The sequence below is a fragment of the Epinephelus fuscoguttatus genome, linkage group LG5, assembly GCF_011397635.1.
Source record: "Epinephelus fuscoguttatus linkage group LG5, E.fuscoguttatus.final_Chr_v1".
In the NCBI taxonomy this organism is placed as follows: Eukaryota; Metazoa; Chordata; class Actinopteri; order Perciformes; family Serranidae; genus Epinephelus; species Epinephelus fuscoguttatus.
The window spans coordinates 32,961,167-32,984,320 of NC_064756.1; the positions used below are offsets into that span (position 1 = coordinate 32,961,167).

The following is a 23,154-nucleotide window of genomic DNA, read 5'->3' on the forward strand; positions in this document are numbered from 1 at the left end:
GAACATTTAACACTATACATATACACACACACACATACACATATATATAACTATATATATATATATATATACACACATATGTGCTCAGTGATCTATTCTCATTTGAAACGGAGCGAAAGAGATTGATAGACAGACAGAACACATCAGTTAGTCCAGTTCCTGCTGCTTTCTGTGGTTGTAAACAGAAATTTCGACTTTCTCTTCGAGAGAGAAATAGAGAGAGAAAGAGAGCCATAAGCCATAAGCCACAACCATAAGTTCAAGAAGTATTTATTGCCACTGTGTTCTGATGAATAAATTTAGACCAACATAAGTTATGTTTCATGATTTATTGGGAGAAACCAAGCGATTTTATGTTATATCAGACATTCAGTGCCCCCATATAGCCCAAATTGAAAAAATCCTTCGTTTCATAACCACATTTTCCCGTAACTGCGACAATTTGGCTCTGTGATTGGCAGTGGGATCAGGCTTCTTAGATTGAATGGTCAAATAAGTCGACTAGGGCTTGGCGATATAGCAAAAAATACCATCACGATAATTTTCTCCGTATTGATCGATATCGATATTTATCACGATATATAACTTGACAATGGTGCAAGTTTGAAAAGTATCCTCATAATGTCTGACACCTGAAGAAACCAAATGATTTCCCAGCCTCCCATGGCACTCGTCGTAAATCTGGGGCAGAGCAGTTTGAGAAAAACATTTCCTGCCTGGGAGCTCGTACCTGCAGTCTAGCACTTAAATTAATTTCTTGAACCCTTGTTTCTCCACGGTGCTAATGGGCAAAATGTCTTTGGCCAGACAGTATGACACTGTGTCTGTTATATCTCTCCTCCTTTTTGATCGTTTCTCATACAGGGTTATGGTGGCAAAAGAGGACACTGTTGATTGCTGTTATGGTGCAGCCCCGCTAGTACTCAAAGTGCTGGGCCATTGAGCAACACTTGTTGGTAGACCTACTGCAGTTTTGGCCCGGATTTTAATTTTCTCTTTGTAGTCGCTAGGATGCCATCTTTTCAGGTGATGGAAAAGATTTGTTGTGTTTCCTGTCCAGGTTGGCACCAACCGGCACCATATTTGCAGACCGTCTTTGTCCATGCGTCATCACCTTTGAAACAAATTATTAACATTGTGTGACCTTTAACATTGTGTGACCTTTTTTATCCACAATTTCATCCCTTTTTGAGGATAACGGGAGCTCTTTTTCAGCTTCACTGCCGCTCTGCTCCTCATTTCCACTCATTTTCCCCTTTTTGTTCTGTCAGTACTACTTTCAGTCCCTCCACACCTTGGCTCACTCACCTCAGCACAAACTTTGCCCATTGAAAAATGGGCGTGGACAATGAGCATATCCCCAACACTGCAGATTGACTGTTAACTTCTGCTGCATGACATGCTGTTTGGATGTATCTAGGTCTATCCATATAGAGTAAAAATTAGTATAGTTTATCTCATCATCGGCATACATTTTATTGCCATCCCGTTCCGAGATCGTTTTACTGCCCAGCCCTGTAGTCGACTATTCGGGGTCACCCCTAACACATATACACACTGTATACATAGACTGCATATTATTCAGTTTGTAGTCGTTGTGATAAATAGAAAATCAGACCACAGAAGAAAATATGATCCAGTAACATTACCCATGGCAGTGGGGAAATGCAGGTTCCAGTGCTGCTGATGCATCATATTGCCTGGTTGCAGTGTGCCATAAAAGTGTCAAATAAGTTTGGCAAATGATGCACGTCACTCATCACATCCAGTGCATTCTCAAATTCTAAGAATTTATTTTGCTTTGTGAGTTTTTGGGAGAAGCCCAAACACGCAGAACTTGTTTACTCTTCTAGTGAATTCCACCATTTGGGTGAAACATTAGCAACACTCAAAAATGTTTTGCAGTGAAATAGAAATGTTGACAGGATTGGAGCCTGTGCATATCACTGTCATTAACAAAGGGAAAATAATCAACCCAAAGAAAATGAGTGGGAGGAAAATAAAAGACCACGTTACTCAGAAAAGCTCCTGATTGCTCTCTTGCAGATTCTATTGACGATTGCCCCAGCAACTGCTTTGGGAACGGTGACTGTGTTGCTGGAACATGCCACTGCTTTTTAGGATTCAAAGGACCTGACTGTGGGCGAGGTGAGTCACTCCCTCAGTCATAATGTCTATATTGATCTACATCATTCATACATACCATTTTAGGATGCCGACCAAATTATATTTGCTGCGTGACCAGAACAAAGCCATTTTAATCTCACAATTACTTTTTATTGTACTTCAGATCTTTCTTATTAAATTAGGCAGTTTTACTCCAGTTGATTCATTTTTACCTCTATCGCTCCTAATGGAGTATTGTGTTACACATAAAAGAACTCTTGAATAACTGTATAGAGAAGAGAGCTTTAGATTATAGGACTTGTATTGAGTCAGTCTTTCAGTTACTGAAACCCAGGCTGCATTCATTTTCCGCCAAGTTAAAAAACAACTTTAGTCAATGTGTTAGAATGATCGTAGTTTGTTTTGGTTACATCTTTACACATTCTGCCATCTGTTATCAATGTGTTGATCGACACCATATTTAACACTTTTTATTCAACTCTTTTTTTAATTTTTTTTCCACAGCCACACAAGAGCCATTGTGTAATTATTAGATACTTGTTGTTTAGTTTTGTGTAAATTGGGTCATGGTCATGTGTGCGGCATATTGTACACTGGAACGGAAATCTTTTTAACATTTTAGTCAGAAGCTCATTGTCAGATCGAGGCTTTAGCACACACTCACTGTTCTTTGACGCCATGGTTGGAGGGCTCCATTCAAATGGATGTATGCTGTCTGCTCTTTTCAAAGCTGCCTGTCCGGTGCTATGCAGTGGGAATGGTCAATACCTTAAAGGTCGCTGCATGTGTCACAGTGGCTGGAAGGGATCCGAGTGTGACGTTCCCACCAACCAGTGCATTGATATCACATGCAGCAGCCATGGGACCTGTATCGTGGGAACCTGTATCTGCAACCCAGGCTACAAAGGAGAAAACTGTGAAGAAGGTAATAGTTTTGATAAGTCATCATATTGTATCCTGAACTTAAAACATCCTACATAATATGGCTGTTTTAACAATCATGTTAGTTTGTTAGTGCTTGATATTTTAGCAGAATACTCATAATGGGAACAGCTATTGAGCCGCTATGGCTTATCTAACAGTAGTAGTAAAGACAGGACACCCTTTATGAAGATCATTATGGCCATAACACTTCACAATATGCATCCTGGGTGACTTTTTCTGTATAAATCATGGATATAAGGCATTACGCTAATCGAAACAGTCCATTTATTGCCTGAAATTCAGAAGCAGAGTCTGATGTTAATCCATTAGGAACTCCACGATGCTGGATAAGGCTTGACCAGATAAGATTGAAGGAGCCATTGTGTTTGCCAGCTCTTGAAGGCTCTCATTTCAAGATGAAAAATGGACCCTGGGAGTTTGATAAATGGGGGTTTGTGACATCCATAGGCCCCCATTCTATTTTGGGTGGAGTGCTAGCCATAAGGAGTGGACGGGAATGTGGACGACGGCCCTTTAACATTTTTACCTTTCTTCCGTGCGACCTTCAGCCATGATGATTAATTGCCAGGAGAGAGTTTCTTGTCAGTTAGCCTCTGATCTTTGTGCCTTGTGCCCAAACCATCTGCTAAGAGGCGAGAGATCCTGTTTGTCTTACTATAACGGCCTTTATACCCATTTATGTCATGGTAAAGGGGAGCTGCCATGGCGTGGCCTGCTGCTCTCATTGGCTAGACAGTGCTCCTGCTTGGGGCCCATTTGCCATCTGTGTGTACCGTGCAGATATTGTCTGGTCGAGAGAATGCTATTATTTTGATTGTACGCTCCCACAACTCTTGTGCCTTACAAAGTAAGCATTCATTAAACAAGATGTCAAGGGAAGGGATGCTATAGAAACGGCTATTAATTTGATATTTGCATACTAATTGAACTGATGCACTGTACGCTGGATGATACAGTGCACAAAAGAAGATGCAGCAGAGGGAAACCACTGCAAGGCTTTCTCAGTTGCAGATCTTCAAATAGTCTGTAAACTAGAGTAGAGCATGCTCAGGAAGTCTAACTGTTGCCCCACGCTTTTTCTTACGTCACCCTGTTTTCTCCTTTACACTCTGGCAGTGTGGGTTTTGGTGTTTCCAGCTTTGAAGTCCTCATTATCATGGCTTTGATTTTAGAGAAACATGCTCTTATTAAGGCACCTTTCCTCTTTCGGAGGAATTTTTCATTATGAGTGGAAGGGACGGTGCCAGCAGGAGCGTGGGCAGTACCTGTAGGTTGCTACCATAAGCCCCAGTGCCATGTAATTAGTTTGACTGTAAATCTTGTCTCCAGTTTTAGAGAAAGCGGGCCTCCTCGTGTCATTTTCTGCGTGTTCCCTCTCTACATTCTTTGTACTTTTGCTAAGCCAGTTGCATCTGCCGCTGAGCCGCAGCCCACTGCATTTGTCATTCTACTCAGGTTCAAATAGAGATGCCAGGTTGTCTCTGAAAGAGGGAAACAGCAGGTGACTGGTGTGTCTGACACTGTCTCTTTGGAACCCTTTTAGTGGACTGCCTGGACCCAACATGCTCAGGCCGAGGGGTATGTGTCCAAGGAGAATGCCACTGCTTTGTGGGGTGGGGCGGGCCAGGATGTGAGAGCCCCAGGGCCTCCTGCATGGACCAGTGCTCTGGACACGGAGCTTTCCTGGCAGACACCGGAACCTGCAGCTGTGACCCCAACTGGACGGGCCATGACTGTTCCACAGGTGAGTGCTTTCCTCAGATGAGAGTAAACATTGGCAGAATTTCCTTTCACAGATCAGTGCTGATTTAGCTTTCACTACCAAGTAGAAAAATGTCAATGTATTCACAAAAGTAATGCATAGGTTAAATTAAATTAGTCGTGATTTTTTTAAAAATCAGTTTGTTTTCCTTTTTCTAGCATCTTGTGTACTTATGCATGTAGCAGCTTCTGGAAGAGTGATGGTAATTGTACTTGTTAAAGGAAAGGCATTTAAATAAAGCATTACATTATAAATGATTAAATTATGAAGTGAGAAAGTGAACAGATAGCACATAATATATGAGTTGAATGTTTCACAGTTTTATCACAGCTGTTGTCAGGTCAACACTGTTATTTGTAGTTTTGCTATTTAATACTCATTTATGTGACGTCTCACACATGATCCTCAACTCCTCACAAGTAGTCATCGCAATCAGTGAGTATTTTACATGTATAATGTCTTAACCTTAAATAAAAACACAATTGGCAATAAAGCGCAAAAACATGTATTAACCTTGGCATCTCTGATAACATCCCCGCAATTTTGTCAGAGTTTAATTCACTGCTTGACTAAAACTTATAATTGTTTGGCTCCTCACAGAAGTAAACATTTCTGATTATGTTTAAAGAAAATGGCTCGCATAAAGGCCTCAATTATTCACATCAATGAGCAGTTGGAGGTCCACAGCTAGCAATCAAACCCTGGTTGATTTTGCTCTAAATTTGTTTCTTTTACGAATGGTTTCATCCTCCAGCTCCACATGGTGAGCTGGCAGCCAGAGAAAAGAGGGAAACGCGCATAGCAGAGATATTGTCAGAGGCATGATCTAATGCAAGTTAATGCTCTTTCTTGAGTTCTGGCTTTCTTCACGTTGGCACAAGGCTCACAGCTGATGATAGCATTTTCTGCTCCGGAGGATCGTTCCCATTGTGTTCATTTTGTCCATGGGGAATGTTCTCTCTTGGTAGTCAAGAATAGGCTGAGCACAAGATACAGTTTTACAGCGAGAATATACCTTCTGGAGGCTCTAAGGATGAAAAAAAGTCCTGCACAAAATTTAAGGGTTCAGCTCTGACAGCTGCCTGCCTGCTCACATTTACCAAAGAAGTATTTTACTGAAAAACCTCAGTGAACTCTGTGGTAGATTGTTAAAGAGCTGTCAAATGTAGGTATCTAACATCACTCACTTGCAGGGTTAACAGATGCAAAAGTTCCAAAATGTATTTTCCTTTTTACTGTAGCCAGCCAAGAATTTTCCACACACATAAATGCTCATACGAGACTGTATTCATGTTTTATGATTACTCTCTGGCAGATTAAAGCTTCAGATAGCTCAGTTTGAACAGGCCTCTGATGTGTTGATAATCGGTACATCGGCTCTGTTTTTGTAGAGGCTGATACACTTGCAGCCGTCAGCTGCTTTCATTTAGACAACATAATTTGTATTCTCACAAAAAATATTGGAGTTTTAGTCCTGCAGTCACTTGGATGCATGAATCCCTTTGTATTCCAGGCAGACACAATGACCTATTAGGTAATCCCAGGGATTTTAAGGGAAATGGGCAGTTAGTCTGAGTTTGCCTCGCAGAGAAAGAGCTCTGTAAATGATGATGAGTTGGCGCTTTATCCGCCTTTATCCTGTTCATTGTAGAGCTTTCTGTGGTCTAATACAACACTAAGCTCGGTGGTGGGGTAGTGCAGCTAGCAGCCTATAACCTTGCAGACTAGGGGAAGGAAAAGATGGAAAGCTTTCAATATATCTTTCAAGATTCTTTAATCCACCCCTCCCCAATACTTTTAAGTCACAAACTCATTTTCTCATGTGGCTTTGGAACAGTACAACCTGGGTGTGCACAGTTGGTAGTAATGTTGTTACAAGCCATAAAACAATGCCTGAGGTTTTATGTCCTTTAATATGTGTGTTTTTATGCCATTTTTGCCATTCTCCCACCCAGAGGAAAGTTTGTTTACACGGTCCTTTAGTGCAAATGGTAACGGCCATCAGGGGGATGGGGGTATTTCTCACTGTGGACTCCTCTGGCCACGGATAATGAGGGTTTGCCTGCAGGCTGTAATTGCATCTTTATCACGTTAAAGGTTTCTCCTTTGTTCCAAGTGAACAATTGTCTCACAGTCCGTGTGAGTCTGCTTTCTCTCTTCTAATAATTCTGAGAAAGGAACTGCAAGGGTCAGTTTTGTTTTGATCACTCAAGATGTTCATTATGTCCATTAGCACCTCCTGTTTTACTGTGTTAATATTGTCTTTAGGGGCACACTGTAGTTCCACAATAAATAATTATTAGAAAATTACTGATGAGTAGACCTGTTATCTGAATCCTATTGTGGTGTTTTGTGTTTGCATGCGTAATGGTTTTGTGTGTGTGTGTGTGTGTGTGTGTGTGTGTGTGTGTGTTTAAGCAGTCATAAGGGGCACTGACTCAAATGCTGCTAGCACACTGTACCTCTAAATCAAAAGTCAGATGTAAAATTAGCATTTGCATAGTTTAACAAAGTGCTTAGCTATAATTAGCAGGGGAGAGTGATTTTTTTAAAAGCTTTTCAAGTTGGTAATGTCATGTTATGGTTTGTGGCTGAAAATACCACTCAAATCTAATTTGTAGCAATGACAAAATAGGCGCTGTAAAAGCAGTAATTGACTTATTAAAAGATTTTACCTCCAGTTTGGTCCCCTGTGGTCATATTTGAATTGGCTTGGCTAATAAGCCAGGAATACATGGCTATTGTTCGCTGTTCGCTCGTTGCCCATACCGCTAAGCCACTCTCTCTTTTTTTTCTTAACATAATAGTTAATAAAGAGGTTAACATTTCAATGAGATTCGTAATAAATCTGTCAGTGTTTAATTTCTTTGAGCTTTCGTCTTGTCATACTCTCCCTCGAGTTCATGAGACGTGGGTAATGTCCCAGGCTCTATCACAGCCTGTCAGGGAGGTCTTTCAGCTGCCACACAAAAGCGCCAGCAGAGCTTTACTGTGGCTCTGTCTCTCAGCCTCCTTCGTTCCATGAATGCATTTATTCCTTTGGTACACTGCACTTAGGTAGAATAAAAACAGCATATTGACGCCATATGCCTTAAATCATGCCTTGAATATGCCTTGAATAATTTTGTGGAGTCTAACTTCCTGCCTGTAGCCCATAGTGGTGTGGCAATAACACAACATGTACAACAAGGGAAATATAGTAGCTTTTACAGTTGTATCAAAATAGTAGCGCTGATATTGTTGCCATCACTGCAAGAAGTTCCAGCTGTATATTTTTTCCTCTTTACCCCTTTTGTGGAAGAAAGAGGTGAATTTACAAAAAGGAGAAGAGGCAAGGAGAAGAATAAGTCTGCTAAGGCCGCTACAATCCATGTCTTTTCTTTATAATGGACTTATTAGATTTGTATTGTCAAAAAGGATTGCCCCTTATGAGGTGCAGGAATTTCTTTTCAGCTGCCATCAGACAAGGTAGTGAAGCGTGGCCGCCTTTCCTTGACAATAACTCCTGGATTTGTCTTTTCTTCACCCTTGTTGCCTTGTCCCGTCACCGCCTTGTCTTCCCTTTCCATCCCACTTCCACCCCCCTTCCTTCCTTTCTGTCTGTCTTCCCCCACTCTCTTTTTTGTCTTTTTCTATGTCCCCGTCTCCCACAGAGATTTGTGCAGCGGACTGTGGTGGCCATGGCATTTGTGTGTCGGGCACCTGCCGCTGTGACGACGGCTGGATGGGCACTGGGTGTGACCAGAGGGCGTGTCACCCTCGCTGCAACGAACATGGCACTTGCAAGGACGGCAAATGTGAATGCAGTCCGGGTTGGAACGGAGAACACTGCACTATTGGTAGGATGGGAAGAAGTTTTGGTGTGGGTGGGGGACTATGTGTGTCTACGTCTGTGTATCTGGGGTGGGGGGGCAACAAAGGCAAAGGCTGTCTGTCTATCTGCGTGTGTATGAAGTGCTGGGTGTGAGGGGAAGGGTCCAGTTGGAGAAGAGAGGGAAAAGCATGCTTAATTGAATTTGTGCAACTCGGTAAAGCATGAACAGGTTTACTCAAGGATCTGAGGCTTGCCTTCATGCATTTTAATGTGGGAATGTGCTAAGGTGTCCTTTCATTTTACTCATCCTTTTCCTCATCTCTTTCTTTTCGCCCTTTCCATTTACTATTTATTTCAAATACTGACATGTGCGTCATTGTGAGCCGGTCAACCACCACTTTTAGCTCTGTGTGTACTGACAATTGTTCTTGTGTAAACACTTGCAGAAGTTAAGTTTTCAAGACCTTGGCTGAATGTCAAGAGCCTTCTTTAAAACCTTGGCTGACTTAAACCTAAAAAGAAGTTTTGACTGAGTTTTCGTTGTGTTGCCAGAGAGTAAAGTCATTAAGTGTTCTGTTATGGAGTGGATTTTGTGATCCATTCGCAGAGTACGCCAGCAGAAGTTCATGGTTTGATAATGTTGGCTTATTTTAATTGTGTTAAAATCCTTCGCTGAGAGAATAGTGAAAAGGTAGAAGGAGCTGACTGAACTTTGCAAAGTGCAAACTTGAAAATTTACTTTTAATATGTTTGCTTTTTGTAGTTCTGAAGAGGTGGCATTCCTCGTTGTAAACATTTGTTTGTCATGAGGAAATAGTGACTGCAGTAATATGTAAATACTAGCAACAGCAGATGCAGCCAAGCTGTTGTCATTAGTAAGCAGTAGTTGACCTCTGCTTGTGACCCCTGCCAAAAGGATGGCATGGAGATATTTTTTAGTTATGGTGATGGATGTTTTCAAGTGTGACAGATCCATTGTAAAAATGTATCTAAGACGAGTGTTTTAATGTATTTAGCTCCATGTTTCTTGATGTCAAGATTGTCAAACCTCCTCTAATCATCAGAGGAGACCATCCAGAGGACATGCTATGTAATGCCTGCTTTGCAAGACTGTAACTTTACCATTATTCCCCTGTGTTGCATCAGCCCTCCTCTCTTCTCTCCTTTTTCCTATTTTTATTTTAATTTTTGTTTGTTGTATTGGTAGAAAGTAACTGAAGGCATTAACTTAAGTAGTGCACACATACAATTCTGAGAAATTGATTAGGGCTGCGACCTGAAAGTCAAAGATTCAAATCATCGGCTGGGGACCACCTAGTCGACTGAAATTCTTCAAGACGAGCAGTCACGTTTTTTTGTTTGTTCGTTTTTGTCAGTCAGTGTGCAGTGTACTTCTGGGGATGTTTCAGTCCGTAGATGTAGCTGCAGAGTGAATGCTCCTTGCTTTCACGCTGCTCTTGGGTACAGGCAGCTGTGGCCCCAGACCCAGGAGGACTCTGAGTGAGAGGGGGCAACTCCTCAGACGAAGAGATGCTTTGCCTGGTCAGGCTCCGACATAACGCTATCTTCTGCTGCCGCTTAAAGTAGTGACATTTACAGTCACAGCAACTTAATACAATATAGTCTGTGGCTTTTGTTTGATATCTAGTGTCGGGAAAAAATGTTGTTGCGAATTGCTGATCCGTTGTTAGCATAGTTAGCACACATTACCTCAGAGAACTAACTTGGCTTGTTTACTTGTATACATATATTTCTTCATACTTACAATACACTACATTTTGTAGGAAAATATTTTTTGCTCCATAATTCATTTGAATGTTGTAGTTAGTAGTGGTTTTACATACAAAATATGCAGCAGTCATTTAAATATGATGCATTCATCTGGGTTTAACTACCCAGCCACTGCTCTGTTGACACTTGCAACTTAGCATGGTAACTCACTCATTATCATTCTATGATCCAACCACTCAAGCATCAGAGAGGAAGTCGGAAGACAATGGCCATCTCTTCCCCTTCTGCCACAGCATTTCACTGAACAGAAATTTGCAACTCCCACACATCGAAGTCACAAGGGAGACGGGACAAAAGTTGAGGATGCCAGTCTTATAGGTGAACGCTTTATTCCATATTCAAGTAGATGAAAATATTGTTTTTCACACAGTATTCTCTTGCATATCTTGAAGCAGAGCTGCCTGAGTACAGAGCCTTGACTCAGTCTGTGAATGTTTTATATGCTGGCCTTACATTATTGATGGGCCTTTTATAAGTGCCATATTGAGATCCCCACTCCCTCGACAAGAATATTCCTCAGTGTCATCCATTAAGAAGCCAAAGATCTCAATTTAAATCAATTTTCATTATTGAGAGCTCTGCGTTGGCCCCATGCCCCATGCTGTGGAGCACGGGAGGTCCAATTTGGCCCCGCCGTAGCAGAACCCTCTGGTGACCTCATCGTCTGCGGAGGTGTTTCAAGATTAAAAGCGCTTTTTGTTGAACATCCTGACCTCCTGTACGATATTGCTTGAGAGATTTAAGGGTGGTAATATGTGCATCAATCACGTTGCTTTTGAAATACTCCCCTGAGATATTCTGCCGATCCCGGCAGTTGATAAATGGGGACAGATTGAAATGTTCTTTCTCAAGATATCACTTTTTTTACCCTCTCTCTCACTTCTTTTTTTTATTTCTTCCTCTCTCTTTCTCTGTGTTCCACAAATCCCCCCCGTCTTTTTTTCCCCCCGTCTCCACCCCTCTCCCTCTGTGTTGGAGCGTATTTGTTGTGCTGCTTGTAATGCATGATTTTGCTTCATGACTGCACTTTTCCTTTTTTTTATTATTTACCTTTTGTAATGTAAACTAACACCTTGCCTTGCTGTCTTGTCATGGAAGTGGCACTGTTCAAACCTCCCTTATATGTCCTGTCTTTTATCTCCCAAGCTCACTATCTGGATAAGGTAGTGAAAGGTATGGCATTCCTCCTTCCTTCTATTTTGCCCTCCTCCCATTGTAACTCCAGCCAGCATTAACAAATCATGCACACACACCATGCTCTTCCCCTACATTGACATATGCAAACACAATGCACCTCTTGTTGCCCCGAACAACTCATTCTAAAGATCCCCACCTCCCATCAACTTTTTGCCATATTGTCACACAGTAATCTCCACTTAGCACTTTCGCACCTGGTGAGTCAACTTGTGCTGCTTTCTATATGTGTTGAATACTTGGTTTGTGTGCGGCGTTGCTTTCTCAATAGGGGGGTGTTGGGAAAGGGGCTTCATAACCTGTGCCATGCATTATGGATGAATGTGCAGCTGTGAGCAGGGCCTGATAGGTGCTGAGGCCGCATCCTCTCTAATTAAAAGAGTTCATGGTCTGGTTGGTGCAGGGCAAGCAGGGGGTGGAGGCTCTGCAGCAACCCTGCCTTTCTGCCTCCAGCACCCTCTCTCTCCCTCACTCTGTCCTTGGTAATGGACCACCTGGCATGAGAGCGGCTGCCAGAGGAGTCCTTCGAACACTTGCAGCCTCACGTTTGGAGCTGTTTCAGGCAGGCTCGGGCAGGGCTCAGCAGGGGCTCCTCTCTGAAAGGGCTGCCAATTAAGTTGAACTGATGCCAAGAGAGAGCGGATCTTTATTTATCCTTGTAATAAACATTCGGAGCTTACTAATCATCTGTCTACACTGGTCTAACCAAAGTTGTTTTGTCCATTTGCTCAATAAAAGGACGGCTAATGTCCAAATGTGTCTAAGAGGCAAGACACTGTCTAATGGCATGAGCTTTCAACTGTGAGTCCCTTTTTCAGGGAAACAATAAAAAAATTGAGACAAGATTATTTTTTGTTCTTACATTTTTAGTGCTCTAGAATTTGTTGTTTGCCTTTTTTAAGATTCAGAGGAACCTTTCAGAGTTCACAAAAACCCATGTTTCTACTTTAAAGTATATTTGAAAGGCTGCATTAAAGATAGCACAAGTGCAGGTTGCCATGGTTCATGAGTCATTCTTGGACAAGGATAGTCAACATGGATAAAAGCTTCATTGTGTTTTAATATTAAACCTGTAGAACAATAAATTATTATAGTGTTTTTCTTTATTAGATGACAGAACAGAAAAGAATCACAGGAAGGCTTGGGGTATTATTTTGGCAACTAAGCTTTGGCAGTATCTTTTTTTATATACCTTCCTACCTTCCTGAAATTCACAGGTGTATACAATATTTGTGTGTGGCACTACCTGACCTCTCTTAAACAGAGAAATACAACTGCACGACTTCTAAAATCAAGTGTCTTTTTTTACAGCACCAAGGCTAACTTTAGCTTAATTGCCTTGTTAACTCATCTCATAACCTGTAAAAAGCAAAACAAAACTCACCAAAACCATCTCAGTTAGTCTTGTTAGTCAGTTAGTTAGTTAGTCCACTGTTCCAACAATAACCAGCTCTGGCTTGGTCAAAATAAACCCTTAATTTACAGTTAGAGGTCAAATTAAGCTGTTGTCTCTCTCTGCTGTTGCTGACCGGCTGTTGACAGTCCTGTAACTTTATCCCCGCCACTTTCAGTCACCATGTTTGTCAGCTCAGCTGCTTGTTCCACCAGTAGAGATGATCTCTCATGGCTCTTGACGTGCAATACACACAATACATCCTAAATACAGCATCTAGATATGAGTTTCCATATGAGGTATGCCGTCTCACTATGACAGTATTGAAAATCATACCATCTGGATTTCTTAATACTCCGATAAACTGTAATACCATGATACCGCCCAAGCCTTTTGGTAATATCTCTTAAGAGTTACTATAAATTGAAATTTAGTTCTGTTCTTCAGTTTTTAAATCACCATTTATGTTATATAAATGTGCAATAATAATACTGAATGTTTAAATGTGGATTGGCTGTATTATGACTCATGTCCTGTTGACGTCCTTTCTGTGTGTTGCAAAAACCAACATGCTCCGATGCGTTCCTCAGCTAACTATGTGATCTACAGCACAAATCTATTCTTGGTTCTGCCTCTACCTTTTAGCTTCCTAAATACTTATCTCTGTGTTTTCTTCCCATCACTGTTTCCTCTTTCATCTGATATTTCTCTCTGTAATACATTTCTCCCATTCACTGCACCCGTCTCTTCTCCTTTCTTGCTCTCTCATTCTCCCTCTCCTATTCTCCCTGTGTGATGTAAGAGCACTGAGACAGCCGCCCCAGTCTCTTTAGTTGATAAAATGGGTCAGCTTAGCATTCTCTCTATCAAGGCAGCTTGCTAACAACACAAACTGTGACAGACTCGTGCGTTTGATATCTTGAGATGTTACCCTCTGCCTCTGCCTCAGCCTCAGCGAGGGGATAGGAATCACAAGGTACCAGATAAATGCCAAACAGCCCTGGAAAAATGGGCAAGATAATCCTCTGATCTATGCCCTTGTGAAGACCTAACCAGAGAGAACCAGAGGGATGTCTCACCTGTCGGTCTGCTCCAGCCAGCTTTTAGATCCCCTGGGGTCACATGCCCGGGAACACAGCGCAGGCAAAGTCCTCCCCTGCATAATGCTATTGAGCTCATCCTTACACTCCTACTGTTTTATTTTGCATTCTCCTTCCCTTAATGACAGAACACACGCTGTCCCTGGAGGGATAATGTTATTGATTGCTAAAAAGAGTCTGGAGACAACTTATCCAAAAAAGAAAGCAAATAATGATATAAAGCTTTTCTCAGTAAGTAATGCAGTTTTGTTGTAGCGCATTCTTTTTTCATAGATGACAGTAGCAGTAATGCTATGATCATAATGATGGTCACATTGGAAAAATCACATAAAAACAGATCCAATTATGTGCAGATATGCCAGCATATACACCACTGCTCTCATTATCCAGCTGCAGTAGGATAGATACAGGAGGCCAATCTATTGTAGTAATGAGTGAATATTGATTTAGAAGATCCCTCTTATCTGATTTTACTGCAAAGGGATATTAGAAGCTTCACAAAAGGTGTATCAAATTAATCAACTTCAACCAAGAGTCATTATAGCCACCCTGACGCATTTAAAATCTTAACATGATTTTAGTCTGTTGTTATCTGAGAAATATCAGCAACAAACCATCGCCATTGTGTTTTATTGTTGGTGTTTCTTCACAAACAATACTGTAGTATTTATCTGTTACCCGCTAAACCTGCTTTATTTGATATTCTGTGCCGACCTCTGTCTTTGTCCTTTTTTGTTACACAGAGGGCTGTCCTGGTTTGTGCAATGGAAATGGTAGGTGCACTCTGGGTAACAATGGCTGGTACTGTGTGTGCCAGCTGGGCTGGAGGGGCACTGGCTGTGACACCTCTATGGAAACTGCCTGCAGTGATGTCAAGGACAACGATGGAGGTAAAATCACAAACAGCACACAGCAGTGCCTTCTGACACTGGCCAAGCATCAACAAGGACTCTTAACTAGACATGATTTGACTATAGAATGAACCACCTTTGTACTTGAGAATGTACTGTACCTGCTTTATGCTTTCCAGGCTCAGTTGTACTCTTATGCAGGTGAGGATGAGGAATGGCTTCCAGTCAGTCACCTGGACAACAGGTTTTTATTAAAAAGCAGAGTAGCTGGCCTAAGGCTCTGAGCATGCGCTGGCCCCAGGAGGAAGTCCCTGCTCTGCCCTCTAACTAGCCCCGAGCAGAGCCAGGCACACACACAGAGCCAGCCAGGGGGCTGCACCACTCTTGAGGCCAAGTGGAAGACGTGACTTCCCTTCTTCCAGACCTCATTCTGGGCTTGATCTATGTGCTAGCATCCCTTATTTATGCAGAGACTGTTTGTCCCCCCATCACTGTGCAGGGACCACAGGGCTCTCACTGGCAAAGAAGGGGTGCTGCTGGGAATTTGACTGACTCCTGACAGCATGGTTTATTTTTATCACCCATCTGGCCAGATAGGCCCCTGAAAGCAAAGGGTAGGGAGTCCAATGACCCACTTTAGTAAAGTAAAGTGCATTGCACAGCAGCCCTTTCTGTCTTGTATTATTTCATCCAAATTACAGATAGAGAACCACAAGCAATCCTAGAGGTGTTTGAATGTTCTCCAGAACGAGGTGTACATAACATGGCTCAAATCATGTAGTGAAACCACAGTCCAAATTAATAATGGCCCAATGACTCAAATATATATGCCTAGTTTCTTCTACCAGGTGTGTGTCCAGGCTGTTGTTTAATTAGAGAGTGTGTGTCTTGTTTGACCTTGTCAGATGGCCTAGTGGACTGCATGGATCCAGACTGCTGTCTGCAGGCAACCTGTCACACCACCTCTCTGTGTGTTGGTTCCCCGGACCCCCTGGACATCATCCAGGAGACACAGATGTCCTCTACACAGAGCAACCTGCAGACTTTCTATGACCGGGTGCACTTCCTGGTGGGCAGAGACAGCACCCACATCATCCCTGGAGCCAACCCCTTCGATGGCAAGTGAGTGACTTGTGCATTACTCTTGCCAGACAGCCACCCGGTGCGACATTCTGTAACAAGACGAAAGCTGCTGTTCTCCTGGGAATCAATATGAAATTGAATTCTCTTTTCTCTGCATCATCATTTGTTTTTCACGCATTGATTTCTTGTGAGATCATACTCATTCAGTTGAGTCAGTTACAGTAGTCATTGCTGGATTTAATGTGTTTCACATTTTAATTCAGCCTCTCAGGATGCGTGTCTTTGATTGTATTCAGAGTTGTTTAGCTCTGATTATTTCTTTTGGATTAAACAGTGATCTAGTCTGAATGTGCATTATGCTGTAGCTGACATCACTTTTTATTTAGGTAATGACATTTCAGGTGCAAGCACAAATCAATCAGTGGCTTTCATTATTAATGTAGGCCAGTGCAATTACAATGCTATGGTTATTGCACTGACAGATTGGAGCGTGTGTAGAACATTTGCTTTGTTTAACCCAGACGAAAATATCTGTGCAAGGGAGGGGGGAGGCAGCTATAGGCAACGGAGGCTAAAATGGGCAAGGACTGGTGGCGTGCAGAGCTAGAGGGATGATGGACAGACGATGATGGACAAACATAGAATGTGACAAAAAGCAAGGAGCATTCCCTTGCACCAAAGGCATCTTATATTCATGTATTGTGATTACTTTTACTGTAATCCATCTGAGGCCCACTCCCAAAGGCAGAGCTCACGACACCCCAGCCATGGAATCTGAGGCGCTTTCATATCAGGCAGGATGGCTGTCAAAGTCCCATAAGATTCTCCTGCCTCTCTTTCCCTTTGTCTCCGTCTCTTTTCATCTTTAATCGCTTGTGAGGCTGTGTCACCTTATTTGCATCCCACACTTGCTTATGGATCCCTCTCATCTTGGCTTATTATACTCCTGTGAAACAAACAGTCAAAACAAAATAAATCGAGAAAAAAATAAGTTGAGAATATTTCACTTTTTTGTCTCTGGTGATAAAATTGTATAAAATGATGTCAGAAACAGCAGACAAATAAAAAAAAAACTTCACAGCATGGAGTTCTTATTTGAGGCTTTTTTTTTTTTTTACTTTTCTTTTCTAAGTGATGGCAGAGGGTTGTAGTTTCAGAAATTACTATTTTTAGTCCAGCAGAGCTGATGCTTTGTTCTTGAAGGGAAAATCGATTTCAAAACTGTCCCTGCTCAAGCAGGATCATTTCCTTTAGTATAATTTGCAACACAACACATTTTAGTATCGGGTGCTCGTTGAGATGCGTGAATAATGTGCTGTTTGCAACCCGTAATGCTGTCCACATTACCCCATGTTTTTATATCTACACGGTCCGTACTCAGCATGTGGCTCTTTTTAGTTCTCAGTTAGTCATCTGCATTTGAGCAAACATCAGTCGTCACTCAGTTTGCAGGTAGAAAAAAAAACAAACTGCATGATTAACATCAACTTTCATCAAGCTCAAACTGCCTGTTTTTGAACTGTTTGTGGTAGTGTCAGCTGATACTTGAGAAAAACACTTGTAACACACTTTGTGACATTTTCCCTCATTGACATTTTTCTGGCTCTCAAGAACCACTCAACATTTTGCAGTTCTTCACTGGACAGAGGGGGATGCGTAGGGAGTTGAGTAATACTCTTGTCTCCGTCGCAAGAAGATGCAGCCATAAATAAGTAAAATCAAGAATCCAGAGATGAGCTGCAAGATTGGAGGCCTCGGCTCACCTAAAAATATCAGTGATAATCTATTATTCATGCTTGGTATTCATTCCCCACCCACTGACAGATATGAGCGGTTATGACAGGGGGCTCTGGGCTTTAGATGAGCCTTACAGGCACGGTCTCAGCATCTTTCTGATATGCCTGCCCTGGTCACCTGATCATCTTTTTATTGATCCATTAACCGCTTCCTCATGCTAGTAGACATGTTGGAGTGCTATTTCTGATGTTTCCCACCACAGAACGCTGCAAAGGTGCCACTGAATAAAGCATCTGCCACTGCATAAAACGTCTCGACTCTCCACCATGACATATAATACAAGAGCCTGCCAAGGCCCAGCAGTGGATGCTGACTAGAATAGTAAACAGGGACTTTGTCTGTGGAACAATTTAGGCAAAGATTGATAGCTGGCTTATAATAGCAAAGCAGAAGCCATTCGCTTCATTTACAAGCTTGCGCTTTTATTATTTTATTTATAACTAACTCTTTTATTAGCATTAGGCCATTAGTGTCAGAAAATCTCTTGTTTTCTTCACAGTGCGCTCTATCTCTTTTAGCAGCATTTTATATTTGGAGAGTTAAAAATTCACATTGACGCCTCCTCATTTTACACTCCTCAGTGTGCTGGGTAACATACAGGCAGGGAGGAGAGGGCTGCAGTGACATGCTTGTATTTACGTCAGGGTTAGGCTATAATCAACTCATTTGCGTAGGTAATGATGTTTTTGTTGCTTCTGCAGTGATGGTACCTTTTATTAGCCTTGCTCGTTCTAAATCCTCTCTACTGATGTCCAGCATGCATTTTTTATTCCGTCTGAAATTCTACTGAGCAGTGTAGTTTTCTCACAATTGCATGCTGACAAAGGGGTGTGTATTCCAGTTTTGTGACAAACTTTAACAGTGTGACTGCTGTATGTCTGAGACACTTATTTGTGACATTTAGTTTTTATCAAAGGTTGCTCAGTTTCATTAAAAGTATTCTGTTTCAGTTTACAATAAATTATTATAACAGAATTGTTCATGAAGCACTGCTGTAATTAGCTTTAAGTATTACTAGCCCCTGAAAGCAAAGGGTAGGAAGAGTAAGATATGTCATTTTCCCCTGTTGTGACACCAAATGGAGAGTCAGTTGAGTACGGCTTCATCACGTCAAAATTTGGTGAAGTGGTGGTGGGTATCAGCTTCATGCGTTAACATCACTAAAATGACACTGATGGCAGAAAGCACCCTAAGTCTCAAATAGACTGAAGTCATTTTCTCAAATGAACTCGGAACTCGGTCTGTGTCAGAGATTTTCTCACCTACTGAAGATACTCCATTTGGTTTTAGCGAGGAGTGGTGCCTGGGTAGAGTGAGCAGGAGGTCAGGACATGTAGCCAGTTTTTAATTTGAACAGTCTCCTGCCATTCCTTGAAATTGTCCAACAATTTCAGCTTCAGCCCCCACCGACAGAAGTTACTGAATCTAATCATGTCTCCACTTAGGCATATTCGTTGCTGTCTTTATGTAAATGACCCTTCGTCTTCACCCTCAGATGTTTGTTTTCTTCAGCTTTAGAGTGAGCGGCATGATAAAAACATCATCAACATGCCCACTTGCTCACTGTGAGTCCTTGCTCTGTTCACAAATGGGCACAATCGGACATTGCACAGATTTTGTACCAGGGAGCTGGCAGGGTAAAGTCCATTTTATGTCTGATCCTACTGATTCAAACACTGCGGCTCTCACATACAGCTCCTCCAGGTAATGTCTAGATAATTTCAGGTTTGCAGAGCATGTGTTATCCATAATACTCCCTCTTTAAAAAACATAAACTAGAGATGATTTCCTGCTGAGTTCATTTTTCACCACACGTCCTCACTTTGCCCTCTGCGGATGATGCATGATAAACCGGAGGTTGGAGATATTGTGAAGTCCCTTTCGACTTTGTGAATCCTCTTGGACTAGTGAAATCTCATACGGAGGGGAAGTTTCTGCGGCGCATGCTTCACGCTTCCTTTGCTGCTCTTTCTTTCTGTTCTATTTGATGTCAATATTTAAATCATTTGTCTTGACAGCGAGGAATCATCTCCCCATGTGGTTCACAGAAGCAGGAAGGAGATAGTTCCACTTTCACAGCTCCATCTGAAGAAAATGTGGATGATTGCCTCTTCAAACAAGACTCTAAAATAAACTGTCGGCATGAATGATTAATCGTAGACAGCCAGGCCAGTGCTGGGTTAACTTTAGTAGTAATTCTATGTAAATGCATCCAGATAGATCTTTGGGTATGAGCCCGTGGATTCAGAGCAGTATCTCCTTGCTTGTTTACAGTGCAGTGGTGGACAGCCAAGGTCCTCTGAAGGAGACCCGACCTAATTAACATAAAACTGGGTTTCTGGGGACCAGGATAGTGTGGGGTGAATGATCTTGCCTCTGGTAAGGACATGTTGAGGTCAGCTACTAACACACTAGTGTTAATTGTTTCCAGTACGTGGCAGTGTTTAAGACCCAAATGTATTAAAAATAGCCATGGTCTAATGAAGAAGTGGCAGCAAGGCATTTGTTAGGGGACCAATTTTTTGCAAACGACTACAGAAACGATGGCTGACCATGAGTTGGGCCTCGCTAATGACATGGGCAGAACTCGACAAGGGAGACGTGATACAGCAAGGTCTCAACTCATCAGTTCAGTAAGATTAGGGGGTGAATTTGGATGACTTCCCACTATTGATTGGTGGGGACTGATGATCAGATCTAATTTATGCAGCTTCTGGAGACCTGATGTCAGTCTGGAAATCTGTCAAGGTCTTGATAACCAGCCAAGCAAGTCTTGCAATCTGCAGTCCTATTATTTCCCTCTCTTGCATTCTGTAATGGAAAAGATAAATCCTCTTTTTTTAATTAGAGCAAAAGCAAAGTAAAGCTTCCTTATCTCATTATCCTTCCATTCTGGATAGAAACCCTCAGAGACATCCTGGGAGGCATTAGGTTGTTCTGTTTCTGTTATGGCTGTTTGTTTTTGTTGTGTACAGTATTTCCTTTTGATAACATTCATACGTAATCTATGTTTTTTTCCACTGTTTTTGTTGAATTTCAAAAAGTAATGGTGCCTTTACCTGCCTTTCTCATTCCCATGCAGCCATGCTTGTGTCATTCGTGGACAAGTTCTGACCTCGGATGGAACACCACTGGTTGGCGTCAACATCAGTTTCATCAACAACCCCTCCTATGGTTACACAGTCACCAGGCAGGATGGAAGGTAAGAGCTCTCATCATTTTACTGACACACACACACACACACACAAAAACACGCGCAAACAAGGGATGCAATGCAAATGTCACGAACCGCTGCTTAAATATGCTGTAGAGAGATGTGACAATGATATTTATATTATTGTCAAATAGTGTTGTTTAGCTGTGCTGAATTCTAATGATGGGAGGGAAAAAACACAGTTGCCACTGCAAACTGTGCTGCCATTGATCTGCTTTGTGCTTTCATTTGGTCCAATTTTGGAGTTCTCGGCTCAATTCCCAGAGAAATCAAACAAAGCCCTTCTGGTACACTCATAAGTTATGCTTCAGTAGCAGCAGGGAGGGGAAAGAATAAAATATGCCAATTCAAAGCAGCTCACTGGGGCTATGAAACATAGTGCAGATGGACATTATTTATTTGACAAAGGAAGATTTAGAGAATTAATTTAAGTTTAGGCCACAGACCTGCAATTAATTTGCTTTGTGTCTTTCTCCTCTCAGTTTAGCTGAAAAATGACCTGTTTCGCTGCAGATTTCATGGGTGAAAAAAAATAGAGTTGTGTGGTTGTTTCAAATCCGTGTCCATCAAGTAATACAAATAAAAGCAACGCTTTACAGAGATCATTACCACTATCTTGCTCAGATAATTCCACATAAGTTCTCCCTCGATAAGATACAGGAAACCCTGTCAATAAACACAGCTAGCTTCTTGTTTCATTGCACTACCACTGGAACCCATTTGGAGAAAGTGTTGAAGTGTACTAATGAAACAAATGGAAAAAGTCTGAGTTCTCTGTTTGGCTTTCTTTGAGCAACACTATGCCAGCTGCTTTGGCACCAGTAGATTTTCTCAAAGAAATCCAGACAAAAACCTCAGACTGGTTTTCGATGTGTTTCTTGGAGTGAAGGAGAAAGGCCTGAGAGAAAAACGTTGTCTTTAAAAGTTCTTTTCTGAATATAATTTTAGATCAGATGGCACACACATACAGTACACACTCACAACCTCCAATCCCTCTGTATCTCTCATAGTAGTCAGTGTTAGTAAGGCCTTGTGGCAAACCGAGCCCCCCCCCACCACCACCACCACCACCACCGCAGCACAGCATGAATTGGTGTTTGCTCTCGGAGCCCCACTTCCTCCTGACGCTTTTATCAGTCACTGACACTCTAAAGGCCCACATCTTTGCCGCAGGTTTGATCTTGATCATTCTTGCTTCTCCTCATTCCTTCCATCTTCTTGTCAGTCTCCTCTTTCCCCAAGTTTTACAAAAATCTCTCATCTCCACCTCATCATCTTCACCTTCCTCACTTATTTCATCTGCTCTCCATCCCTTCACGCTAGTCCTCCTCCAATCTCCCACTGCCCTTAAGCCTTTCCTTTCTGTGCACTGCTCTTTCACTTATTTCCTGTACTTTGCTTGAGCCCAGGTCTCATGTCCTTTCCACTGCACAGGCTTCCCTCATCTCAATCCTTCTTCCCATTTATGCGTGTCCCATTTTTCTTATGCATCACTCCGTTTTTTCCTTCGCAAAGCTCGATACTCTTTTCTCCCTTCCAGCATATGTGTAAACACTACTCCATCTCCGAGGTTCCCCTGTAAACATGCCCAGTCTCCTGCAACTCCCCTGCAATCACTGTAAACTGGCTCAGTGCAGCGTGAAATCAGAAATGCACCTGTTCAGCCACTTAGAAATGGGAAAGCTGTCTCAACTCATTTTTATGATGTGTTCTTTATTGTCCAAGGGCTTAGTTTTTAAATTACCTTTTCCACTATCTTGAAAAGTTTTCCGGCCTAAACAAAAGAGGTTAGCCTAGTTTCTTTACCGCTGTGTAGCCATTTTCTGACTGGATGAGCATTGAGACACACCTGTTCCCTTTTTTGCTTTTCTCCAATAATGAGTAAAATGCTAATGTGGATTCCAGCTCATTACATTGTTACATGCTAGCATCTCTGTAGAAGCCAATATAAAAATAGGAAATCCAATGTAGAGTTGATTGCTTTGCAGTATCTTAAAAGATCAGTAATGTCCCAAGATAGCACTGCTTAATCGCCACATCTACTATGTACTGTACTTGTGATTATTATTGCAATTACAATTCT

At 41.9% G+C, this 23,154-nt stretch overlaps 1 protein-coding gene across 11 annotated transcripts in view; it reads left to right on the forward strand.

The window, feature by feature from the left end:
* tenm4 (teneurin transmembrane protein 4) overlaps nt 1-23,154 on the forward strand; it is a 250,293-nt gene that overhangs the window by 176,035 nt on the left and 51,104 nt on the right. For 8 of the 11 annotated variants that reach the window (XM_049576261.1, XM_049576260.1, XM_049576262.1 and 5 more), the window contains 8 exons: nt 2,047-2,148; nt 2,858-3,052; nt 4,616-4,816; nt 8,488-8,673; nt 11,586-11,612; nt 14,870-15,016; nt 15,883-16,099; nt 20,940-21,059. In XM_049576261.1, the coding sequence (XP_049432218.1) occupies nt 2,047-2,148; nt 2,858-3,052; nt 4,616-4,816; nt 8,488-8,673; nt 11,586-11,612; nt 14,870-15,016; nt 15,883-16,099; nt 20,940-21,059 (1,195 nt within the window). The remainder of the gene's footprint in view (nt 1-2,046; nt 2,149-2,857; nt 3,053-4,615; nt 4,817-8,487; nt 8,674-11,585; nt 11,613-14,869; nt 15,017-15,882; nt 16,100-20,939; nt 21,060-23,154) is intronic. The other 3 variants (XM_049576266.1, XM_049576270.1, XM_049576272.1) reach the window with 1 other exon arrangement.